This window comes from Anoplolepis gracilipes, chromosome 1, assembly GCF_047496725.1.
Source record: "Anoplolepis gracilipes chromosome 1, ASM4749672v1, whole genome shotgun sequence".
NCBI classification, from domain to species: domain Eukaryota; kingdom Metazoa; phylum Arthropoda; class Insecta; order Hymenoptera; family Formicidae; genus Anoplolepis; species Anoplolepis gracilipes.
Window position 1 is genome coordinate 17,843,924 of NC_132970.1, and position 22,502 is coordinate 17,866,425.

Genomic DNA, 22,502 nt, shown 5'->3' on the forward strand with positions numbered 1-22,502 from the left:
CTCTCTCTCTTTTCTCCCTCTACCCCTCTCCCCTCGCCTTGCCACCACCTTCCGCGTCAGCACGGTCTCTCGTCCCCTCCACGGGGCACCCCTTTACGGCGCCGACGTGACCACGCAGACGCGTCAATACGTGATTTCTCCTTAACACCCCTCTCGCGCATCCCTCCTTGCAACCCTTCTCGTCGCGGATCCGCAACGAGATGGCTCCACTGACGATGGCGGCCGACCGACCGACCGACCGTCGTGATCCACGCTTTTCTACCACCCTTCTCCAATTTCTCCCTTGCCCTCCGCGCACCTCCCCCCCCCCCACAAGTGTTCACCCTTTTCGATCGACCACGTCCCGCGATAAACGCGACTGCTCGCGCCGGAGTAGCTTACGCGACGCGATGCGCAGCGGACTCGCGTATGCGTGTTCAAGTCTCTTGTAAATAGGCGGATATAGAGAGGGAAATGTTAAAGATAGAGAGAGGGGTACCCAGAGGCGCGCAGAGATAACAGGTCACGTGGAGAACGCGATCGCCGCGGCGGCCCGAGAGAGAATGACGGTCCGTGATAACCGAGCTTTTCCTGCTCCAATCTTTCAGCTGCAGCAGGCGCCGTTTTGGCTATCACTCGGTGTGATATGCACTTAATAAGCCAAAAGTATACATAATATGATGATTGTGAATGTTACGCGGGGATACATCTTGCAATATATTATTATTATTATTGTTGTTAGCTATCCCAAGCATAAAATTGTCACTTAATCTTAATGAAAATAACTAATTAACTTCAAACGATATATAATTATACTTATATAGATTTATAATAAATATAAATAAATATATGTAATTATAAAATAATTATATCACAATAAATATATGTATCTGAATAATTATAACATTAAAGAATGATTTGAAGATCTAATAAATTGCGATTTAATCAAACTGTCAAATTTGCATGTATGTTACAATCTTATTAAGGATGGATCGGTCGTTTTTTTATTTATCACCGCCAAAGGCCGATAACTGATCATCTTTATTTAAATTTTTTCATTACAAACTGAATGTAAAAAAGCTACGTATCTGCGACATCGCAGCTGTTATAATTATATCCAATGACAATTGAGTCATTGACAAAGCGTCGTAATCGGATGAAAATCGATCACGGATTCTTTCGTAAAAAATCGTTATTCGAAATTATTGAATATAATAAATTTTTAGACAATAACGTTTTTGTTTCTCCGAGAAGATGATACTTTTTAACGCAACGTCTTATATTAAACTCGTTTTTGGTGTAAATGTATTCATCTGGTATTCATTTCTTCCTACTCTTCAGAGAGAATTCAGTGCTATAAAAAATAGATTATTTTTGAAAATCTTAAAATTTTCTTGAGACTATATATTTTTAAATTAAGCCTGAAATCTAACTCTAACACGAACATGTAGCTATTATAGTTGGAATATATTTTTGCGATAACTTATTTGTCTTTTGCACATGAAAATTGAATATTTATTTCTTTTAACATAATTTATTTATAATATATATTTTTATATCGTATCACAATTTTTTATAAACATAGTTGCTTATAAAGCCACATGTTCTAAAAACGTTGAAAAAATGTATTTATATTTCTATTATTACAAAGTAATAATACGAATTAACAGATTTTCTCGTCAATGCGATTAACTAACTTTTGTTTTTGCTTTTTTTAAAATGGACAGATTACTGGTCTTCTTGCAGATTAATAAAAGATGTAAATACGCAACTTTCTTTCGCTTTTCTATCATTTACATCTAATCTCTATGTATCTAATCTTTTAAAGTGTCATAGTAAATTTAATGACATAAGAGAAATAATAAAAAAAAGGATTTTAGCGAGCATAAAGATTATTAGTTGACATATAAAGTACATTTAGATATTCTCAATAATATAATTATGTTTACAGGAATATAATTACATTTAAGTATTCGAAAAAGATTAAATATATGTTAACAATAAGTTATATATGTGTATATATACATGTATATACGTATATGCATATATATATATATATATATATATATATATATATATATGTGTATATGTATATATATATACACGCGCTTAAAAGTAAGGCTCTCACATATCTCTTTAAAAGAGTGCGTTCTTAAAATTCTAGATTTATATATACTTTTCTTTATATATATTTTTATTACTTTTACTATACACATCTTGTACTCCCTTTACATTCTTGTGACAAATGCATAATTTAATCTAGAGTGGATTTCTTTTTTACTTTTCTTTTTGATTGATCTTTTCTCTATAAATGTTTCTTTTAATTTAATATCATATTCACAAGTTATAAACAGTAATATGCATTATTCACAATGATTATACAAATTTTATTCGACACACTTTGTTGATACATATTTAACAACGGACGTAATCAACCTGCCTTAACGCTTAAAAAATCCAAGCGATTATTTTGATCTCTATCAAATTTTCAACCAGTAATCTCGATATTATTTGATAGAGTCTTGTACTTTTTTTTTTCTTAATTTCCCATTGTGTTGTGCTCTTATGTTTTGTAGTTCTTGAAAGATTTTAATACTGGAACGCGCGATTTAAATTTAAATCAAACCGACGATGTCATGAAAATGACATTATCAAAAACGCATTATAAATTATCTAACTCAATGCCAAAATATTTTATTGACTTTGCTTCGATTTTCGAATTACATTTAAAAAAATCGAAGAACGCGAAGATCAAGCCCACTTTTTCTCTATCAATCTTTCTAATACTTGAATATATGTATGTACATATATACGACAGCCGTTCTTCTAACATTCTTGTAATTTTTAACAGTAACAGGAACTGCAACGTCTAATGCCCAATATTTAATCCATTTAAAAATATTTAAACCGGTGCCAATTTTAGTAACAAGCACCTGTTAGAGCCAACGTCTTTCCAGGAACGGCATTTCGCGCCTATCCGATTTTTCCTCGCAGAGAAATTTACTTAATATGCAAAAATAAAAAAAATGATGCATGCAAAAACTACAGAAAATGATTAGCGTAAAGTATATAATGAATAAGAGTCTAAGAGTGTGTAAGAGTTGTCCGTCAATATTTTCCAGTTACAGATTCAATGATAAACTAAAAAAAGTGTGAGAGTGAAAAAGAAATCTGTCCTAAGCTAACACTTGACATGAGATTTTACTATTTTACCCTTGATTCCATTTTTTTTATAATTTAAATATCTTTCTTGATAATATTTGAGCTTCGTTTAAATAAATTTTTACTTTAAGATTTCATTGTCAGTTTAGATTCTTCAGACTGAATTCGTCAAACATTTATAACGTTCATATAATGTTAAATAAACTTTTTATATTAATTTTTAATCGCCATTTTTTCTAATTTGATTTTTCGTATCAAAAAAATAATTCCGTGAAACCTTCCCGAGATAATTGGTATCTAAACAATAACTTGAAAGAAACAAGGTCGTCAAAAATTTTAAAATGAATTTGCTAATGCGTTTAATGATTTTTTTCTGTGAGTGCCAATGACTTGCGAATGATCAATTTTTCCATAAATTAATTAATAAGTGCTATTTATTGTTCTTTCATGATTTTATGGCGAGAAAAAGGATGTAAGCTGTCCAAATTCTAACAATCAAAAATTACAATTAAAAAAAGATAGAGCAATAGAAAGATGCAATTAAAAAAGATATGGCAATAAAAAATATGTCATTTTCTGAATAGAACTTATAATAATATAGTCGGATATACAGGATGTTTCACAACTTAATTTTTATGATGAATTCTCTGACCAATTTTTGGTATACTTTTTCGTAACAAAAAAATTCAAAAAGAAATCTTCGTAACACATTTCTCGTAGATTTACAATTTATCTTTGTAATTTAAAAGAGTAACTATAAAATAATTATAAAGAGAACTTTATATACATATAAATTTTATTAAAATAAGATATACCTTAAATAAATTAAAGAATGCGATTTTATTGTCTATTTAGGCTGCAATCGAAGATTATACTTTTAGCACTATGAGCATGTTCTATTCTTGTTCAACTTTCAGCAAATAATATAGAACAGTTTTAGCACGTAAACGGATCTTCGCACGCAGTCTTAATCTCTCCTAAAGTTTGTGAAAAATTCCTTTTTCAATTTTTCATATTCTCAATTTTTTTTAAATTATCGATATCTAGATATTTTTGTTAAAAAAAAATCGTAAATTTGTCAGAGAATTTATCATTGAAATTAAAGACAGAGATTGTACATGAATATATTTTTTTTTAAAAAAACGCATTTATCATCATTAAATTCTATCTTGATTTTTCGTTAAAACACATTGAATCCTTAATTAGTGCCAAGCGTCTCTATTTTCGTGTGTCGCATTTCTAATAAGCAATTTCGTTGCAATGTTATATAAAGGATTTAATGAAAATGCATTTACAATAATAAGAAAGAAATGCGAGTCTCGAAAAATTGCAACTTATTTGCAAGTCACGAAACCTCGGCGGACATTTGATATTAAATACTTTTTTCATTCTTCCCTATTTTCCAAATTTGTTGTACACAAAAGATCGCAGTAATATACACATGAAATGACAGAATAACATTATTTCATTATATTATTTGCACAGCTATAGAATAAGTAATCCTTTACTTGCAACCTATGGTGATTAAACAAAATGCATTAGTTTAACGAAATTTGATGAATTTCGGTTTTTTCTATCATTCATGACAGCCGATTTAGTTTGGTTTCATTCTACGAAAAACTTTGAGTTAATAACGAGTTTGACGATTTCAAAAATAATCAAATAAAATTTGATTTTATATATTTCTCAGAAAATGTTCGATATTTTTTTTTTTTTTTTTTACTTCTCGTCAATGTATAGCATTTTAATTATTCTCATAATTTTTCCTCCTATATTCTCAATTTTTATAGTTATTATTTTTCAACCATCTTGCAAGTTCGTGCGGTACATTTTGTTCTCACTTTTTTGGACTATTTTCACTGTTACCATTCATATAAGAAAATATACTTATGATTTTTTTATGACGGAAAGAATATTCATTTTCAAGATCCGACTCTGTTTATGTTGCAGAGTTCGAGTTATGCATGGCATTCATTGAAAGTCAATTATAAATGCATCAGCAACTTTTTGCTAATTGGCTGCCACGTTTTACGCATATATGGTTTTAGCCTGCGCACTTGTTCTCTAAAAAAAAAACCATTGCACCAACCAGTGTGTTGTAGCTTTGGTTAATTAACCCATTTCGTTTCCCGTTATTAAATCAAAACTCGCATAACATATGTAACCAGGAAAATTTTCAACCTTGTGTAATAAAGCGCGCAGATGTATTATACACTTCTATATTAGCTTAAAAACTAAATGAAAGATCTCAGAGTAATGTCTTAAGAAAGGATGAAGGAATAACTTGTGTATTTTTGTAGTTTTGAAGTGTAGAATACATTGTACATCTCATTATTAATCCAATCTGAAAATGCCTTGAAATCTGCGTAAGAATCTATGCTTCTTAAGAATCTGCAGTTCTCAAGATGTTAACAGCGCGGGAAAAAATCGCTCTTGATTCTCCTGTTTTAAATAATAATTCTATAATGTAGACAGAAATACAGATGTACAGAGAGGGAAAAAAGATTGAGATTAACCACGCTTAATCACACTAATGTTGTTGCAATCAAACGCGTAAAAAAAAAAGGCTTCACGCTTGATTCCGCGTTCAAAGACACCGATGATCGGTCGTAAAAGTCGTATAAAATAGTTTCAAATGCACGTGCAATCGCATGACTACTCGTGTATAAATAATAATAATATAAGAATCGCCGTCTAGCTACAGCTATCAGTAAGATAAGAAACGAATTGTGAACAGCAGACATATTTATAATTACGAAATATATATTATATATAATATATACATATATATCTTTTTCATATATTCGTATATATATATATATATATATATATATATAAAGTATATAATATATATTTCGCGCATATTTTTACACATTCACGCACATGCGTACGCGGAACAAACATACATAGGAGCGCAACGACGGCTCTAGATGATCGAACACTTTTGGTTTCTTGTTCACTCTTTTCTATTTTTTTTTCTGCCTCTTTCATCTTCTCCCTTTTTCTCTTGTTAGCTTTTATTTTCTCTCTGTCTCTTGCATTCTATCTCTTTCTCGCATCTACACATAGATACATATGCACGCACACGCGCGATATACTCACGCATAAACACACATACATGTCTATCTCACATATATATTATACGCTTTTTCTTTTCACATGTCATTATCAATTCATCGCGCGTATAAGAATTGAGAAAAATATATATACATAAAAATGTCGTAGCGCAGTGGCGATAGTAGACGTAATATAGTTTAATTGTAGTGATAATAGCATAGACATAGTAGAAGTAAAAGTGTCGATTGCTAAATAGTCAAATCTCATAAATTCTCACTTCCTTACCCCTGTTTGGAGCACAATGCACTCTTTATCCATTCTTCACGGGTTCTCTTACAGCTAATTATTAAGAGAACAATTTGGGGATACAGGAAGGAGGATAGGAGACCACTGTAGAGATTGGGAGTCACAGTGATAAGTAGCTCACAGGTATGTTGCTAGGACGCGAGTCATTATTTAAACTCAAAAACCTCTCGAAACGGTGTCCTACGGTAAAAGAAACACAGACAAGACATTGTGTTCCAGTGTGTATGGCGCGGCCTCTCGATTATTTCTTTCGTATTTTTTTTTTCGCCTCTGTTCTTTCTTTGTACACGATACACTACATCCTATTTTTACATAATATTAAATTACTTTGCGATCACACTATTATACATAAGAACTTGCAAAAGATATACCCGGTACCGTGAATCGCGAAACGTTCTCGGTTAGAAAAACTTCGTCACTGTCGTGCTTGGCATCGGCGTCATTGTCACCGTCATCGTCATTGTCAGCGTCAGCGTCAGTATTAGCGTCGTCATCGTTATCATCCTGATTACATGATAGGACGTTGAGAAAAATTACCGAGAACTGAAATGAGGAACGGTAACGGTCGTCATCTCGCAACGTCTTGTCCTTAGATCGGTGCACATTGGTGACATATTGGTGGTAATGGTTAGAATGACAGTGATGGTGCTGCTGCTGGTGGTGGCGGTGTTGTTTTTGGTGGCGGTGATGGTATTGGTGATGACGATGATGGCAATAGTTGCGGTCATAGTGGCGGTGATCATTGTGACGAGTGGTAGCGGAGTGGTCCGTGGCAGGGGATCACTTGTCGGAACTCGGGCATTCCCCGGGCTGCTTCATTATTGTATAATCCAGTCGGTACTGGGCTGAAATTAAAAGGATTTTGTGTTCTTTCGTGATGACAATTTGTGAACAATTAAAACTTGAACTCAGTACTTATGTGCCATACAAGTGTGCTATCAACTATAAAAAAAATACCCCTCCTTCTCCTTTGTAAAAAAAAAAAAAAAATTTCTATAAATACTAAACTAATTTATATAGGATTTCAATACTTCAGATCAATCCTTTTTTCAATATTGAATAACTTTTTTCCTTAATTATAATCTCTCTGTAACATTGTATAATTTTTAATTTTGAGTGCTATTTTATACAGTAACTGTCTTTAAGTTGAAATCTTGTCGAAATAAAGTTCACTGGAATTAGTTTGAATAAAGTTAATTCTGTTATGAGTATAACGCAAATAAGAAGCGTAGCTTACAAAAAGCTTTCTCTTTACGCAATGCGCTCAATTGCATTAGGAGGACGTACCTTTCTTCGTGAGGTCCTCCATTGTCTGATCCTTGCAGTCTACTGCGAGGTGACTACTACTACCGCAGTTGTAGCAAGAGATCTTTGTAGGCGGGATCACTGTCGCGGCCGCGTACGTCACTACTGACGTGGGTGGCATGTACGACGCTGGCACCGGCGTCGCAGCAGCCGCCGCGTTCGGTGGCGGCGGTGGCGGTGGAGTACTACCGGACGCGGCAGCGGGATGTCCCGTATACGAATACATGATCTCACCGTTCGGTTGATACGCCGCCGGGTAAGCTGGTCGCGCGGACGGACCGTGTAAGAAGTTGGAGTAAATACCGCTGTTACCGGGCCGCAACGCAGCCGGAAAGGCGTGCCCGTGCAGATACGCGAGCTGCGAATGCGTCGGTGGCGGGAAGGAGACGCAGTGCGGTAAACTCGGTGGTCCACCGTTGTTCCCGTTGTTTCCGATTCCGTTCAGTATCCCCTGACTTTTCTGTCGCATCGTACGCGGATTCTTCCTAGTGAGTTGTCTGCTCTCCGGTGGCACCGACGACTGCATCGGCTGTTGGGACGTCGATGCTGACGCGATATGCGGGGGCGGCGCCGTTGCCGTCGAATGCACCGAATTCATGTGATCGGTGACAGGCGGCGCAATATTATTATTGTCGCTGCCGACCCACGGTGCAGCTGGCGGCGTCTCCGGAGGTGATCTGCTACCGGTACTGTCAGAGCTACTGCTCTGAGAACAGTGCCGACTGCTCTCGGAGTCAAGCCGCAGCGCTTGCAGTTGCGCAAGGCAATACATGTGCTGAGCATTGCATCTGAAATATACAAATATACATTCAATGTTAAATATTAAATATGTTATCTAAGTTTTACGTTGAATCTTAATTAAAATTTGTGTATACCTTGAAAATCGATTTTGCATTCCAGCTACTGGTACAGTAAGACAAGCATAACATGATGAATTTTGAGCTGTGTACATCTGTGGCGGAGCAGGATACATTTGTATTGGAGCGGGATCTATCGATGGCATGGGATAACGCCGTACATTGGGAGTGGTTACGTGATTTTGATAATTATGCATCGCCGGATGTTGTTCCTGTTGTAACGGTATCGACTTCCCGCTTGAATTACTGTTATCACCCAAGCTCTCCATATTTGGTACACCCTATATATCGGAATAATTTATAAAATGTTGAATAAAAGATATTAATTTACAACTAGAATGTACAGTGATGTAAACCACATTTACATTTTTAATCTTTTTTAGCAAAGAAATATTTGAAGCTTATTAAAATAAAACAAGAGAAAATACATAAAAACTGAAGCTTAATTTGTTGAATATTTTTTATTTTATCAGTTAAAATTTGAAAACTACAATATAATCTGTTTCTCATCTTTGAGAAAAAAATCAGTTCAAATTAACTGAGAAATTCTTATCCTTCAATTATATCACATATTATAATATATATAAATCTTACTTCGTTTTCGATGGTCTCGGTGCCCGGATGCGTGGTATTGCTAGTACTGTCCAGCTTCTTATCCGCTGAAATCTGATTTAAGCCGTTGGTTTGACTTTTGACTATACTTCTCAACTGTCCTACCGCGTTCGATGTCAAGCCGATGTCTCTCAAATCTTCGTCGCTCAACCTACTGATCTGTAATCCATATGGAAAATTTAATATCTAATTATTCAAACATGCGCGAATGTATCTTATAAGCTGCGTCCGACATTTGACAGCAGCAATAAAAAAAAAATTTTTGCTTACTTCGTCGAGAGAGAAGTTTTGCAGATTGCTCTTAAAGTTTGGCATTTCCTTGCCTAGAGTCTCCCGGAGAGAATCGCCAGAACCAGACGACCTGAGCGGTGGCGGCCGTGGCAGTGATGGATGTTGTTTCGATTGAGTCGCCGGAATCAGAGTGGACGATGGAGCGTTGTCGACAGAGTTGTGCCGAGAGAAGGTCGACATGCTCGTGACAGGCAAAGGAACGGGCCGCGACGACGGGAGTAACGGCTGTTGACTAGGAAGACTTCTGCTTACGCCGAGCGCTGGTAGGGGTGGTAGAGAATTGTTGTTGTTACTGCTATTACTGCTGTTGTTACTGTTGTTACTATTGATGCTGTTCGAGCCGGAGATACTCGTTTGACTATTGGAGCCGCTCGACGATGTCGTGAGGGTATTCGTATTGGACTGGGTGACTTGCGAGGACGAAGTGCGCGGATTGACGTTATTCCTGCCGCGACCCATCGGCGAGTTGCTGCGACTAGGGGATCGTGACTGAGACGGCGAGGACTGACGGCTGACTAAGGGAGAAGGTGGATAAGCCAACATGTCGTTGCTGTGATACATCAGTTGGTTTCCCATCATAACCTGACCCGTCCACGCTGGCGGTATATGGTTCATAGATGGGAAACCGAGATGAACGTATTGGGTAGTACCGCCGGATCCCATAGGCATTTGCTCCGGGCCGGGCAGGCATAATCCTGGTGGAGGTATCGTGAGGCCGGGTGGCATTCCGGTGACCATAGCATTCCTCATTGCGATTTCTCCTGTAAGTATCACATAATGTTAATATACTGAAGCAATTTTAAATTTAAGAAACAGATTTATAAAACGATCAATTTATCTCATTACATTTTAAATCGTTTTTTCTTATAGATAAAGAACTTTACAATACAAAAACGTTCAATTAGAAATAATATCAAACATAATAAATATAAAATAAAAATTATTATAGTGACATTTTTGTTTTGAAAAGGAAACTGTTCACGATTAATTCTTTTATTTCACTTACAGTATATATGAAAAAATTTTCCAGAAAACATATTTTACATAATTGTTTATTTAAAATAATTTATTTAAAAAAATAAGATTTGTAAAAAAAAGAGATTTTGTAAAACAAAATTTAAAATCCTTTTTTTAAAAAGAAAAAATATCAAGATAAAATACAAACAGCTCTGATATAACAGTAAAAAAATATAAAAACAAAAACTATTAACATGTAATATATGACATATTACTGTAACTAATTTTCCCTACTAAATTTAAACTATTGAGATGATTAAGTAAAGGTACATTCCATTGACGTTACAAATGCTTCATTTAATTGACCAATTAGAGCAAAGGAATTTTTGTTTTTTAATTGATCAATTAAACGTTAGTACACCTTAAATTAAATAAAAATATATAAAAATAATTAATCAAATTTTTTTCTTTTCAAAACGAAGTCTTGGTTGAAGCTTAAGTCGCTTTTTATCACGTAGTACACCTTACCACATCCTATGTGCAAAATTTCTAATTGTATTTTGTCAAATGTTTCTCTTCCGAGTTAATAAACATTTAGAACGTGCAAGATATAGCGTACCGTGATAAGACTGCATCGGCGGTGGCGGCATTAAACAGCTGTTCGGTATCTCAGGCTCCATTAGCCTCTCATTCGTGCTCATGCATGGTGTACAGCTCTGTATAAATTTAAATTATGTATTACGTTTGCACAAAATATATAATATGCATTTATATAATCAATAGTATCCAATTTTTTCTAAAATTATTACCTATATCATTACATATAATTATATCTCTACATATATAATCATAAATTTTTATTTAATATATATATATATATATATATATATATATATATATATATATATATATATATATATATATACCATTACATAAAAATTTATAATTTCAGTATTGAATGTATTAAAATGTTTTATTAAATTAAAATTATTAAATTCATTATGTATTAATGTGATTTAACTTGATAATAACTGTAGAACCTATGTATGTTACATAATTCTACAAAATTTCAGTCATTACTTTCCAAGAATAAAGAATAATGATTTAGAAAATATGGAACACAAGGCAATAAATGAAAGAAAAACATTCAAGCTTCATAAATGTTGGCCTTTTTTCATTGAAAAAGAAAAAGAGGAAAAGGTGGAATATCATACTTGTGTCTGCTTAAAGGAAGAGTTTATCTTTGTGAAATTCAGACGAGTTTCTTCCTCCTGAAGTTTAATGAATATATTGCCGAAGACGCTTTTCTGCTCATACGTGAAGGCCGGATGATTCAGTGCCATCGTATACAGCAGCAGCAACTCTTCCAGAGGTTGATCGTCCACGTTAAAGGTGGTTCCATTTATCAGATTGGTGATCTCCTGATGCTCGAGATTCGACAGATTCTTGTACAGAATCACCGCGCAGGCATAATTGCAAGAGTGCAATAGCGCCATATAAAGAGCCAGTTTTCTTCGCGTGCGCTTATCTGTCACGCTGGAGGTCGTCAGTTCAGCCACGTCGGAGACGTTGTTCGCATGATGCTCCGTGTCGCGCAGGTCATTATAGTCCCGCTTGCCGATCTCCTCGACGCATGTGCCAAGGTATCGTACTTCGAAGGGCAAGCACATGTTCAGCAATGTGCACATCACATCGATACGTTTATAACTAAACAAATAAAAATAATTAGATTAGCAACATAATATATAGTTGTTAATCATCTTTATGTTTCTATTTTAAAGTGACAACTGTAAACGTTATAATATTAATTGTTTATCCCAATTCAACTTCTCTTTAAATGAATTCTTTATTAAATTTGGAGTGTGTTTATTATATTTAGAGAGATGCAAATAGACAATTAAGTCATCTATTTTGCATCATCATTTATCAAATATGTATACATTTGTCATAATTATATATATTTTTGTAATATAACTTAGCAATCTTATTTTATCAAGATTTAAATTTATCATATCATAATTTTTATAAATCTAAATATAATATATACAAATAAATGAGATAGTGATATCTATGTGTGTGTATATATATATATATATATTTTTTTTTTTTTTCTCTTAACATTTTTTTATTGTACATTTTATTATAAGTTTATTTTTATAGTAAAATTGCTAATTTATAGCATTGAAAAAGATTATTGAATTAACTATTAATATCTAATTTATATTTTTTTTTAGAAATTAAGAAATGCATTATAAGACTTCAATAATATAGGGGACACTGTGATACCTTTGAATTTGGAAGCTTTATGATATTTGCAATTTTTATAAATCTGAAATATCTTTTGAATACTGCTTTCACATTTATTTTATTATGACCTTTTTGCTCCTCTTTATTTTACTTTAGACTATTATGAAAAAAGAAAATAAAAATAAAAGTATGTTGTATCTAAAGATATTTATTAAATGTTTCCAAATATATATCTTTGGGTACAACAACTTCTCTTTCAAAATCTAAAATGTTTGAAGAGATCAGAAAGAGAAAGAGAATACAATTTTGTCAATATATATTAAATAAATAGTTAAAATTACATAAATTTTAAAATTTAAAGGAATTTTAAAATATATTTGAATTTTATATATCGAATAAATGCATTTACATAGATTGCAAATAAATGATGATTAAAACAATGTAATCAATTTGCTAATTTTAAACTTTTTACTAATATTACAAAGAGAGATTAGCAATTAAAAAGACAAAATACATGTTTCTACTACACTAGTTTCCCCTATTTGTAACTTAAATTTCTATCATGTAAAAAACTAATAGTCCCATACATTTTATTTCAGTAGTTCATATATGTTCTAATTTATATCTATATATATTGCAATATAGCTGTCTTATGCAATCATTAATAGTTGTAATATCATGTGCTAATGTATTCAAAATTAAATATAGATCATTATTTATATAAGTATTGAAATAATATATTATTAATAATATGTTATTTGTAAAAATTTACATTTGAAAACATTTCATAAATAGAAAAATGTATAATTAAATGCAGCAATCAAATTGCATTTTGTTAGAACAGAAAAGTACTAGAAGGAACTGAAAGATTTTCGTAATATAACTTAGCAATCTTATTTTATCAGGATTTTTTTAATTTATCATATCATAATTTTTATAAGTCTAAATATAATATATACAAATAAATGAGATAGTGATATGTATATATATATATATATATATATATATATATATATTTGTCTTAAAATTTTTTTATTGTACTTTTTATTATAAGTTTATTTTTATAATAAAATTGCTAATTCATAGCATTAAAAAAATAAGACTTGTTGATAACATATTATTGTATTTTATATATTACACTATTATATATATATAAAAGTTGTATCAACAAGAATTTACATATTCGTATTCGAAAAACAATTTAATGATTGTAGATTAAGTGCAAAGATGCATAAAACCAATGCGAAAAGAATAAAAAGTAGTTTTCCATGACCAAAAGAGTCGCTTCGTACAAAAAAACCTACAACTTACGAGACGACAATTACACAAGTGTCTAACTCGCATAAGTTAAATCAAGGAACAGTAGTTGACAAGTAATATAAGCAGGAAGTGGTGTGTAGCATAGTGAAACGTAATTAGATTATACATCAAAAACATTATCTAAAGACTTGTAATGATGCACGAGACAAAATTGCAATTTCGAAAACGTGATATACGTATATATATTTTGGTGTATCGAGAGTTAGGGCAAAGTTACAGAGAGATCGTCTCGTTCTAGTACGTTGGAACAAATATCACACATGATACACGGCGTCGAGGCCTTCGATACCGCATCATCGCGGGTCGTGTGACGGCGACGACGCGTCGACGGTTACGCAAAATTAATCCTGAAATATCTCAAAGGGCGACGCGACACGACGCTTCCTCCCGACGCACACATTACCTGGACAGATTCCCAAACCATGATACCACGTTCTCCTTACACACCATTGCCAGACAACATTGATACCACTTGAGTGGGAGGAAAGTGTGGAGCGGACGGTCAGCGGGCGGCCTCTCTTCTCTCTCTCTTCTCTCTCTCTCTCTCCTTCGCTTTTTCTTCTACTCTCTCTCTCTCTCTCTCTCTCTTTCTTTCACTTTCTTCTCCGTCGCTCTCGTTCTTGCTGGCAGCGTAATCGGAATTGACAATCGGATCTTTTGTCGAACGAGAACCGTTTCACAAGCGTCCGATGACACTCATCGGAGTACGACGGTGAACGACGGCTGGTCTCGCCGAGGGCGCACAGTGGCGGTAGCGATAGCACGTCGCACCGTAACCGTAAAGTGTCCACATTCGCAGCAGCAGGCTGTGTATATATATCGTACGTCAGAGTCAGATGTGGCGTGGAGAGACACACACGATTGCGAGGACCACGGGAGCGCACTGAGAGAAACGAGACAGACAGAAGGACAGAACCGAGAATCGGAGAAGGTCGACGAGACGCGATCGCGAGAAGACGATCTTCCTCTCACGTTTACGAAGAAACGCGTCAACGGCCGCGAGCTTCGGGTTCTTTCCCCTTATATGTAGCTCTCCCTGCGTATATCCTTGGCGCAGAGCGAATAAACACGTCTATTCTCTCGCACGATATGGGATGTATATTCGCCGCCGTGAATACTCTCGCTGCGATAACTCGCGAATTCGCTCTCTTTCTCTCCGTCACGTATCCTCTCCTTCTCATTCTCTCCTTCTCTCTCTATCTTTCGCTCATGCTTCTCTCTCGCTCGCTTACGAAATGCTATCGCGAATAATGTGTCGGGCAATCAAATCGCGAGACCGTTCATATGCTTGCGTTCGAAAAGACATCGGAAACCTGCCGCTTCGGATCAACACGCGCAAAGCGACGTTCTCATGTCACGTGTCACGACCCCGCAGATTTCCATGTGTTTGTAAAAATTTGCGATCGCGACAACGAAATAGCGAATCTAGTAAGTTACTAGAAATATATCATGTCGATTGGACGCGTTGTATCTAGATATTCGCGCGCATCATGACTGTTGCATTTGACAAGTTTGACGTTTGACAGTTTGACAGTTTAGAAGAAAACATATGATACTGTCTCACAGAAGAATCTGCTAGAAAGACGAATAAGGATAATATTACATTTGTCAACCTGCTCATAATAATGTGTGTTGCTTGCTACATATTTATATAAACCATTTTTCTAATTCGGATATACTCTTATAGATAATGCATTGACAGATTTCTAATATCAAAAACTTGAGGAATTTATTTTAAAGTCTGTAATAAAGATCAATGACTTTTAAGATTTAATATTTTTGCTACGAAATTTTTTTTTAAATTAAATTTTTTTAGACTTGATATCTCTCTTTTGAAGTCCTTCATTCATTTTAATACTTTATAAAAAATACTACTCTAATGACATAAAATTGCTTTAAAGTCATAGGACTATCCTGATATCTGTTTCTGTTTATTGTCCAAAGCTATGGAGAGCTTATGATTATCTATATAAAATAGATTTCTTCTTTTCCATGAAGCATTATTTTTATAATTCTGAAATTTAATAAACTTTCAGGTACTTTATCCTGCTAATAACTGAACACTTTGAATTATATTCTTCAAAATTTTTAAATCACACGCATATATAAATTTGAACTTGCTTCTATTATAGACATGATTCCATCAAACATAATTTTTTTTTAAAGGATTGACTGTGATTAAGTATGATAAAATCTACAAATGTTAAACATTTTACAATGTTGTAAAATCACTATCTATCACATAATCACAATTTGTCACATAATAGTATACAAAAGTAAATTACAAAAATTAACCTTTATATAAAGATCAATATTAATCCTTATAAAAATTAATATTAATTCCTGAGTGTAATAATTTGCATATTCAAAATCCATGGAATGAATAAGAACTGATACTTTTGAGAAATGCTGTTAAACATTTTCCTTTATATGTTTGAATAGTCTGTGCATTAAAAAATATATAAGTCTATATACTAAGAAAATAAATTATTACACTCTTAGATATATTACTTAAACTGTATAACGTTACAGAAAAACCTGCTTTGTAAATTTGCACTTTAGGAATAGGCTTGAAAATAATTCAAGAAGTTTGATCGCTTTGAGTTATGCATTATCCTATATTCTTTCCATGTTTATTCATAAACATATTATCAAGAATCTCCATATTGATCACTTTCACAGATTCCTTAGTAATTATCACTTTCCTTCTTGTGCTACTCTTTCTATATATTTATATTTCCTATGTAATCATAAACATCTTAAAATTTTAAAGCAAGTGAAAAACAAAGTATTATAATAATAGATTAAACAGCTTCCATATCTATAATGCTTTGATAGCAAAGAGAGAAAAAAAGTATATGTAGTTTCTCTTTCTTCTTCATTCACATCTGTGTAATGACATTCTCTATACAATTAATTTGCATGACTTTGGAGAGAGAGAGAGAAAAAGAGAGATAACAAGATACTCCATTCAGTTTCTCTACATGTTGATCAAATCTTTGTGCTCAGTCTATTTTTATTACATACTATGACAGACTGTTCTGAGTGCATATCTTTTGTCTGTTTCTCAATCTAACGTGATGAAAATGTGAGTAGTGAAAAAAACATTGCAAAAAGAAAAATAACCATTAGAGAATCTGAAAGTAATTAATACAGAAGTTCTGATTATATTCATATATATATATATGCGCGTATATATCGTTAATACAAAGTTAATTAGTGTAAAGTTTCAGTATTTGATCTGACTACATCGGAGACAGTTTGATTATCGTCCATCTGCTCCGTTGTTACATTGAATTGGTCGCCATTAACATATTGTCCTTCTTGATACTGCGAAGGATAATCACTATATTGATTATGTTCTTGCTCCATCATGTAAGCGTCCATATTTGGATCGTTCGCTATGTACTCTTCATTATTACGACCCACTTCTTCCTGCTGCTGATACATCTGCTGATCCATAGTTTCCATTGCATTCGGTGCAAAGTTATTTTCCGTAATACGTCTTTGATCGCCCGATAAGTCATATAAGTCGTTCGGCGATTGATCGTTTCCAATTAGCGTGTTCGCTTCTACTTGTTGACCACTCACGGTATCGTATTCCTGATGAATCATTTGAGCACCAACTGGTAATCCCTTCGCATGCGATGGGGCTACTGAATCCATTGCAGTGTTATAATGAAAAGCTCCAATATCGTTGTTAGTTTCCATAATAGTTCCTCCTAGAAAGTAAACGTTGTTATTAAACGTGTTCACGCGTTTCGATTGTATATAAAAAGTGTGAAATTATATAAATAAGAATCACTACCTTCATGACTTACAAGACTGCCTTGTATCTTATTTGACAAGTGTTCTATGTTGGTTTGTAGGTCGGCCATTTCTTTCCTGAGATAAATGTGTAAATGGATTAACGGAAAGAGAGACAGATGAAGTATGGAATTAAAAATATTACGTTTAACTATTAGCAAAAAATCAAAGTCACATCGAGCGTAGTATATAATTCTTATTTTGTTCTAGGATACACGTCGCTATTACTGTGCTGATAGAGTCGTTTTGGAAGTGTCTGACTTCTTTTTTGGAATTACTTTTACTTTTAGATCAACCTTAACGGTACGTTTCTTGCTCGAAGGCGAAGCGGTTTGCCCAACTGTTGTCACGTCTCTCTCAACGATCCCCTCTGTCAACACAGAATAGCCGCAGATATATATCGTGAGAGAAGTGGTGCATTCTTATCTACTAATTAGCATGAAGTATTCACACGTGTTTACGTAAGAATGAGCGTCAATATGTGCTTTTTCATGGGGATCAATTTAATTAATCGCGAAACCAAATAAATTTGATAAAGGTTTGACGATTGAAGCTGAAAGTGAATTATATATCTTTGAGTTCCGCAAGTCGAACTGAGAATATACTTGTGTTTAAGATTGTTAGCTTCCAAACGCTGTGTGAGAGATTGGCATTCGGCAGTCAGTCTCGAGACGAGCGTGGCTTGACTATTCAGGGCGTCTTCTAGGCCCGCCACCGTGGCAGCTGCGAAATTTACGTTGCCTGATCAGCCTGTTGCGATGTTAATCGACTAATCTCAATCTCCGCCTATGCTAGGCATAGTGTCAGCATGCCGATTTCTCACACACATAGAGAGGTATCACTCTTAAGTCAAAATCATGTCAACACACAGTAACACCCTTCACGGACAATATACCTAACATAGGCATATCTAGGGCGATATCTTACCATGTTTAGTCCCCATGTCCATTATCATTGAAGTCAATTCCTTTTCGTTTTCCAATCTAGGCGTAATTTCTTTACGATTATCTTCGGGATGTACAATCTTATTCATACTGATCTAAAAATGTATACAAGGAATTTATTTTAAAATGTCGCATTTTATTGAAACTTCTTATAATCAATAATCCTTCAATTTTTTTTATTATTGCTACTGACAACAGAGATATTGATTACAATTTAAAAAATGGTACACATTCACCTCTTTCTCCAAAGCTGCTATTTGTTCTGCCAGTCTTAGATTTTCTCGTCTGCAATGTACCAAATCGGCGTCTCCTCTTTCCAGACGCTGCTTGTACGAATTTATCTCTGCCTGCAATCTACTCTGCTCTTGTCGAGCTTGTCTTTCGTTTCGTTCAGCTGTTAATTTGCCGGTTAAGACTTCCTGTTCCGCCGCGTCTTTCTCGCTTAACGCCTGATTAAGATCACTTTGCAAGGTAGCTGAGCAAAATAAAAATATTTTTTTATAATTATGTAATCTTGCGCAAATAAAAAATTAGATCTTACACATGTAAATATGCATGGTATTTTCAACATTTATAATACTTATAAATTATAAAAAGCTGCGTAAATTTAACTTACATATCTTATTTTGAAACTCTTTTTTCAGATTATCAATGGTTGTTTGTTTCTGAGATAACTCTCGTTTCAACTCGTTAATCTCTCGTCGCTGTTTCTCAGATTCCAATTGTGACTTGTTGGCGGTCTCCCAATGGGATGCGATATCGGCAGTGAATTGTTCGATTTGCTGATTGTACCGACGCTCTATCTGTTGCCTTTCCTCGGTTATACGTCTATTTGCTTCTTGGGCGGCCTCTCGTAACTTATCATGTTGCCTTTCCAGCTCGTCCTTTAGTCTCCGAATCTCCATTTCACTCTGACTTCTCTCAAACTCAATCTGTTGCCTGTCGTCCATAGATCGCTTCGCTTTGTGCGTCGCTTCGGTTTCTTTGTCTCTCGCGGCCGACAACAATTTTTGTAATTCCTCCAGCTTCATCTCGGCCTCGTATCTGGCCCGTAGAGCTTTGTCCAATTCGGCCTTCAATTCGCCGCCACTCTCGTTCGAGCTAATCTCGGACAAACGTTTCAAGTTTATTTGATTCTCCTCCTGTACCTTCCGTAATTCTAGTTTTGCCTGCGTTAACTGTGCCTCCAACTCGCTGATTCTTGACTCGAATATTATACTGGGCCCTTCCAGGAATTTTTCTCGTTTGCTTTCCAAGTTATCGACATGATGATCGTTCATGTCCTGCTTGTGACTTTCTTGATCCGTCCCAGTACAGTGATCCTTGTGATTCTGCAAAGCGCACTTGGACAAAGTAGTTTGATTCCTGTTATGCAATGCCTCATTTTCGGCTACGACCTACGAAAAATCATCATCATCATCATCATCAATCGAGTTTTATTGCAGTAGCCTTTAATTGCATTGTGATTCAGCGAAGAACTACCTACCTCGCGAACTTTGCTCAGCAAATTGATCAGTTCATCTCTGCAGTACTGAGATTCTCGTTCCAATTGTTCTATATAGTCCTCCTGCCGTTCGATAAATGACGTTAACTCTGGAGGAATGGATTGAAGGTCAGCCTTTGACAATGCTATATTACTATACGCCTTCGATGACTGAATAGTCTTCGAAAGAGGAGGAAAAGTATTTGAAATCACATTTCCACGGAGATTCTTCCTGGGAAAACTCTCGCTGATCATGCTCTGATCATCCGTGTCTTCTCCGGACTCACTAATTCGCAGGTTACTGCTCTTGTATATATTCCGAATACTCTGCGGCTTTCTGTAGAAAAATCATGTGGTTTTTCTCTCTTTATCATATTTTATTGTTTATATAACATATAATTAGAAATTCTATATAAAACAAATGCGTAAAAAAATTGTAGTGTACTTTTTAAATACATGTATATATCTATTATAAATGTGCAGGTGAAATTATTCTAATTGGATAATATTTACTCTAAGTTAAATTAAATTTCAATATGACACATTCTTTAAATTGATAAAGTATATTTAAATACATTTACATAAATATAAATGTAATGGTTAATTATTACAATTTATTTTCCGAATTTTATTTCATGTGAAAATTTATATATAAACTTATTATTATCATCTTGTTCAATTTTATTTGTGGACATTGATTACGTGTAATTATTTAATCGTTTACTGGCTTTATTGTTTTCTTCGTCAACTCACGTTCCGGATATTCCTGTCGGCGTGTAAGATTCAGCCAACAGATATTTCAGTTTCGAGATAGCTTCTCTATATGCAAACTCCATATAATCTGCCGGCTTCCTCTTGTTTAGATCCATCTTTGAAGCTCCATTTGTTTTCCTACAACATAATTACTTCTATCGCTCAATTGATTAAACATAAAAATTATTTCGCACAAATAAATTTCAAATAAAGATAATTAATTGACAATCAGGATGTTAAACCGAAATAATATTTCAGTTCAATTTAAGAAGTATCGAATATTTGTCGATTTTGACATCAATCTCTTTCTCAAAATTCAATGAAGAAAATCATTAGTACTATTTAAATTATGATTTTTTTTCGATCATAGTTTTTTCACGAAACTATATTTTCCTAATTTTTTCTTTATTCTATTATGTATATAAGTTTTTACATTCGTGTAACTATATTCTTATTCTTTTTGTATATGCAAAATTATTATCTTTACATAATTTACAAAAATTTCTCGTTTCTTTTCTTATCTATAATAATAAGAAATAAAGAAAAATCTCAAAAATATAAAGAGATGTTCTTCCAGAAATAAATGTGAGTAAAAATAAATAAATAAATTCCAATTTCACCTATTCTTTAATCGCTTCATCCGTGCGGCGCTCGCCGGATCCGCGTAGTTGTTTATGTCAGGTGACGTTTTCAACCTGGTGATGATCCTCGGAAAGAATTTCGGGCGTGTTATACCCAAGTTGGTCGCGATGCTCGTCGAACTGCCGGCTGCGAAGGGGTGATGTTCACGACGACCGTAAGCAGTGTTCGCCGCCAACATTCTGAGCGCGTTCTACCTCGAGGTACTTCCGGCTCCTCACTCCAAGAACGCTCGCCAATCGATGATACGCTCCTCCCGGTCGGGAGAAGAAAATCGAACGGCGCGCTTCAACATTGCATGTAATAACTGAAAGAGCCTGGCGGTGGCTCGCGTGCGATGGTACCATTCGACCTTCGGGAGAGGGGCAAGGTGATACCGTACCGTCACCGTACCACCGATACGTACGTTTCGTGACTTGTATTATTAGCCAGGAGCCATACCTTTGACGATAAAGCATACCTTTGGTAGACAAGAAGAGCGAATGCTGGCGCTATCGCCTCCTGACATTTTTCATGTCTCTTGTAGAATTCCTATGGAAACAGAATGATCAAACAGTGCGCCACGATCATGACGATAATAGTGTGCGAAAACTAAGTTTTTATTTAAAAGCCACGTTTAGGATAAAATAATTTTCAACTAAATAATTAAAACAAAAAAAAAACCATTTAATCTACTATCAGAAATTATATCGCAATTTTAAGGCTTCTTTTTTTAAGTAAAAGTAAGGTTTTTTTTTTAAATAAATGAAAAATTTGATCGGTGTGCAAAGCATATATTTAAAA

General features: G+C 34.3%; 2 protein-coding genes across 2 annotated transcripts; both read right to left on the bottom strand.

The window, feature by feature from the left end:
* Nucleotides 1-2,365: 2,365 nt before the first annotated feature.
* Nucleotides 2,366-15,352, bottom strand: LOC140673427 (uncharacterized). The gene is made up of 8 exons (XM_072906416.1): nt 14,497-15,352; nt 11,741-12,233; nt 11,146-11,242; nt 9,549-10,330; nt 9,261-9,437; nt 8,685-8,947; nt 7,792-8,597; nt 2,366-7,349 (listed from the first exon to the last, which is right to left on the bottom strand). The coding sequence occupies exons 1-8, from the start codon at nt 14,541-14,543 to the stop codon at nt 7,285-7,287; spliced, it is 2,730 nt and encodes a 909-aa protein (XP_072762517.1). The 5' UTR covers nt 14,544-15,352; the 3' UTR covers nt 2,366-7,284.
* A 1,175-nt stretch (nt 15,353-16,527) lies between these two features.
* LOC140673436 (serologically defined colon cancer antigen 8 homolog) lies at nt 16,528-22,392 on the bottom strand. Its single transcript, XM_072906427.1, has 9 exons — nt 21,701-22,392; nt 21,081-21,218; nt 20,331-20,664; nt 19,461-20,241; nt 19,081-19,319; nt 18,828-18,939; nt 18,506-18,623; nt 17,902-17,978; nt 16,528-17,815 (listed from the first exon to the last, which is right to left on the bottom strand). Exons 1-9 carry the CDS (start codon nt 21,898-21,900, stop codon nt 17,310-17,312), a joined length of 2,505 nt encoding a protein of 834 aa, XP_072762528.1. The 5' UTR covers nt 21,901-22,392; the 3' UTR covers nt 16,528-17,309.
* Nucleotides 22,393-22,502: the final 110 nt, after the last annotated feature.

Bases quoted from the DNA above. Each gene is read 5' to 3' on its own strand.
- LOC140673427 (XM_072906416.1), bottom strand. From the start codon at position 14,543: ATGGTGTGTAAGGAGAACGTGGTATCATGGTTTGGGAATCTGTCCAG. The intron at 10,331-11,145 runs GTACGCTATATC...TGATACTTACAG, and splicing joins GCCGATGCAGTCTTATCACG to GAGAAATCGCAATGAGGAAT. The intron at 8,948-9,260 runs GTAAGATTTATA...TCCGATATATAG, and splicing joins CCGAGACCATCGAAAACGAA to GGTGTACCAAATATGGAGAG.
- LOC140673436 (XM_072906427.1), bottom strand. From the start codon at position 21,900: ATGTTGGCGGCGAACACTGCTTACGGTCGTCGTGAACATCACCCCTTC. The intron at 19,320-19,460 runs GTAAGTTAAATT...TATTTTGCTCAG, and splicing joins AGAGTTTCAAAATAAGATAT to CTACCTTGCAAAGTGATCTT. The intron at 17,816-17,901 runs GTAGTGATTCTT...TTTACTTTCTAG, and splicing joins CAGTCTTGTAAGTCATGAAG to GAGGAACTATTATGGAAACT.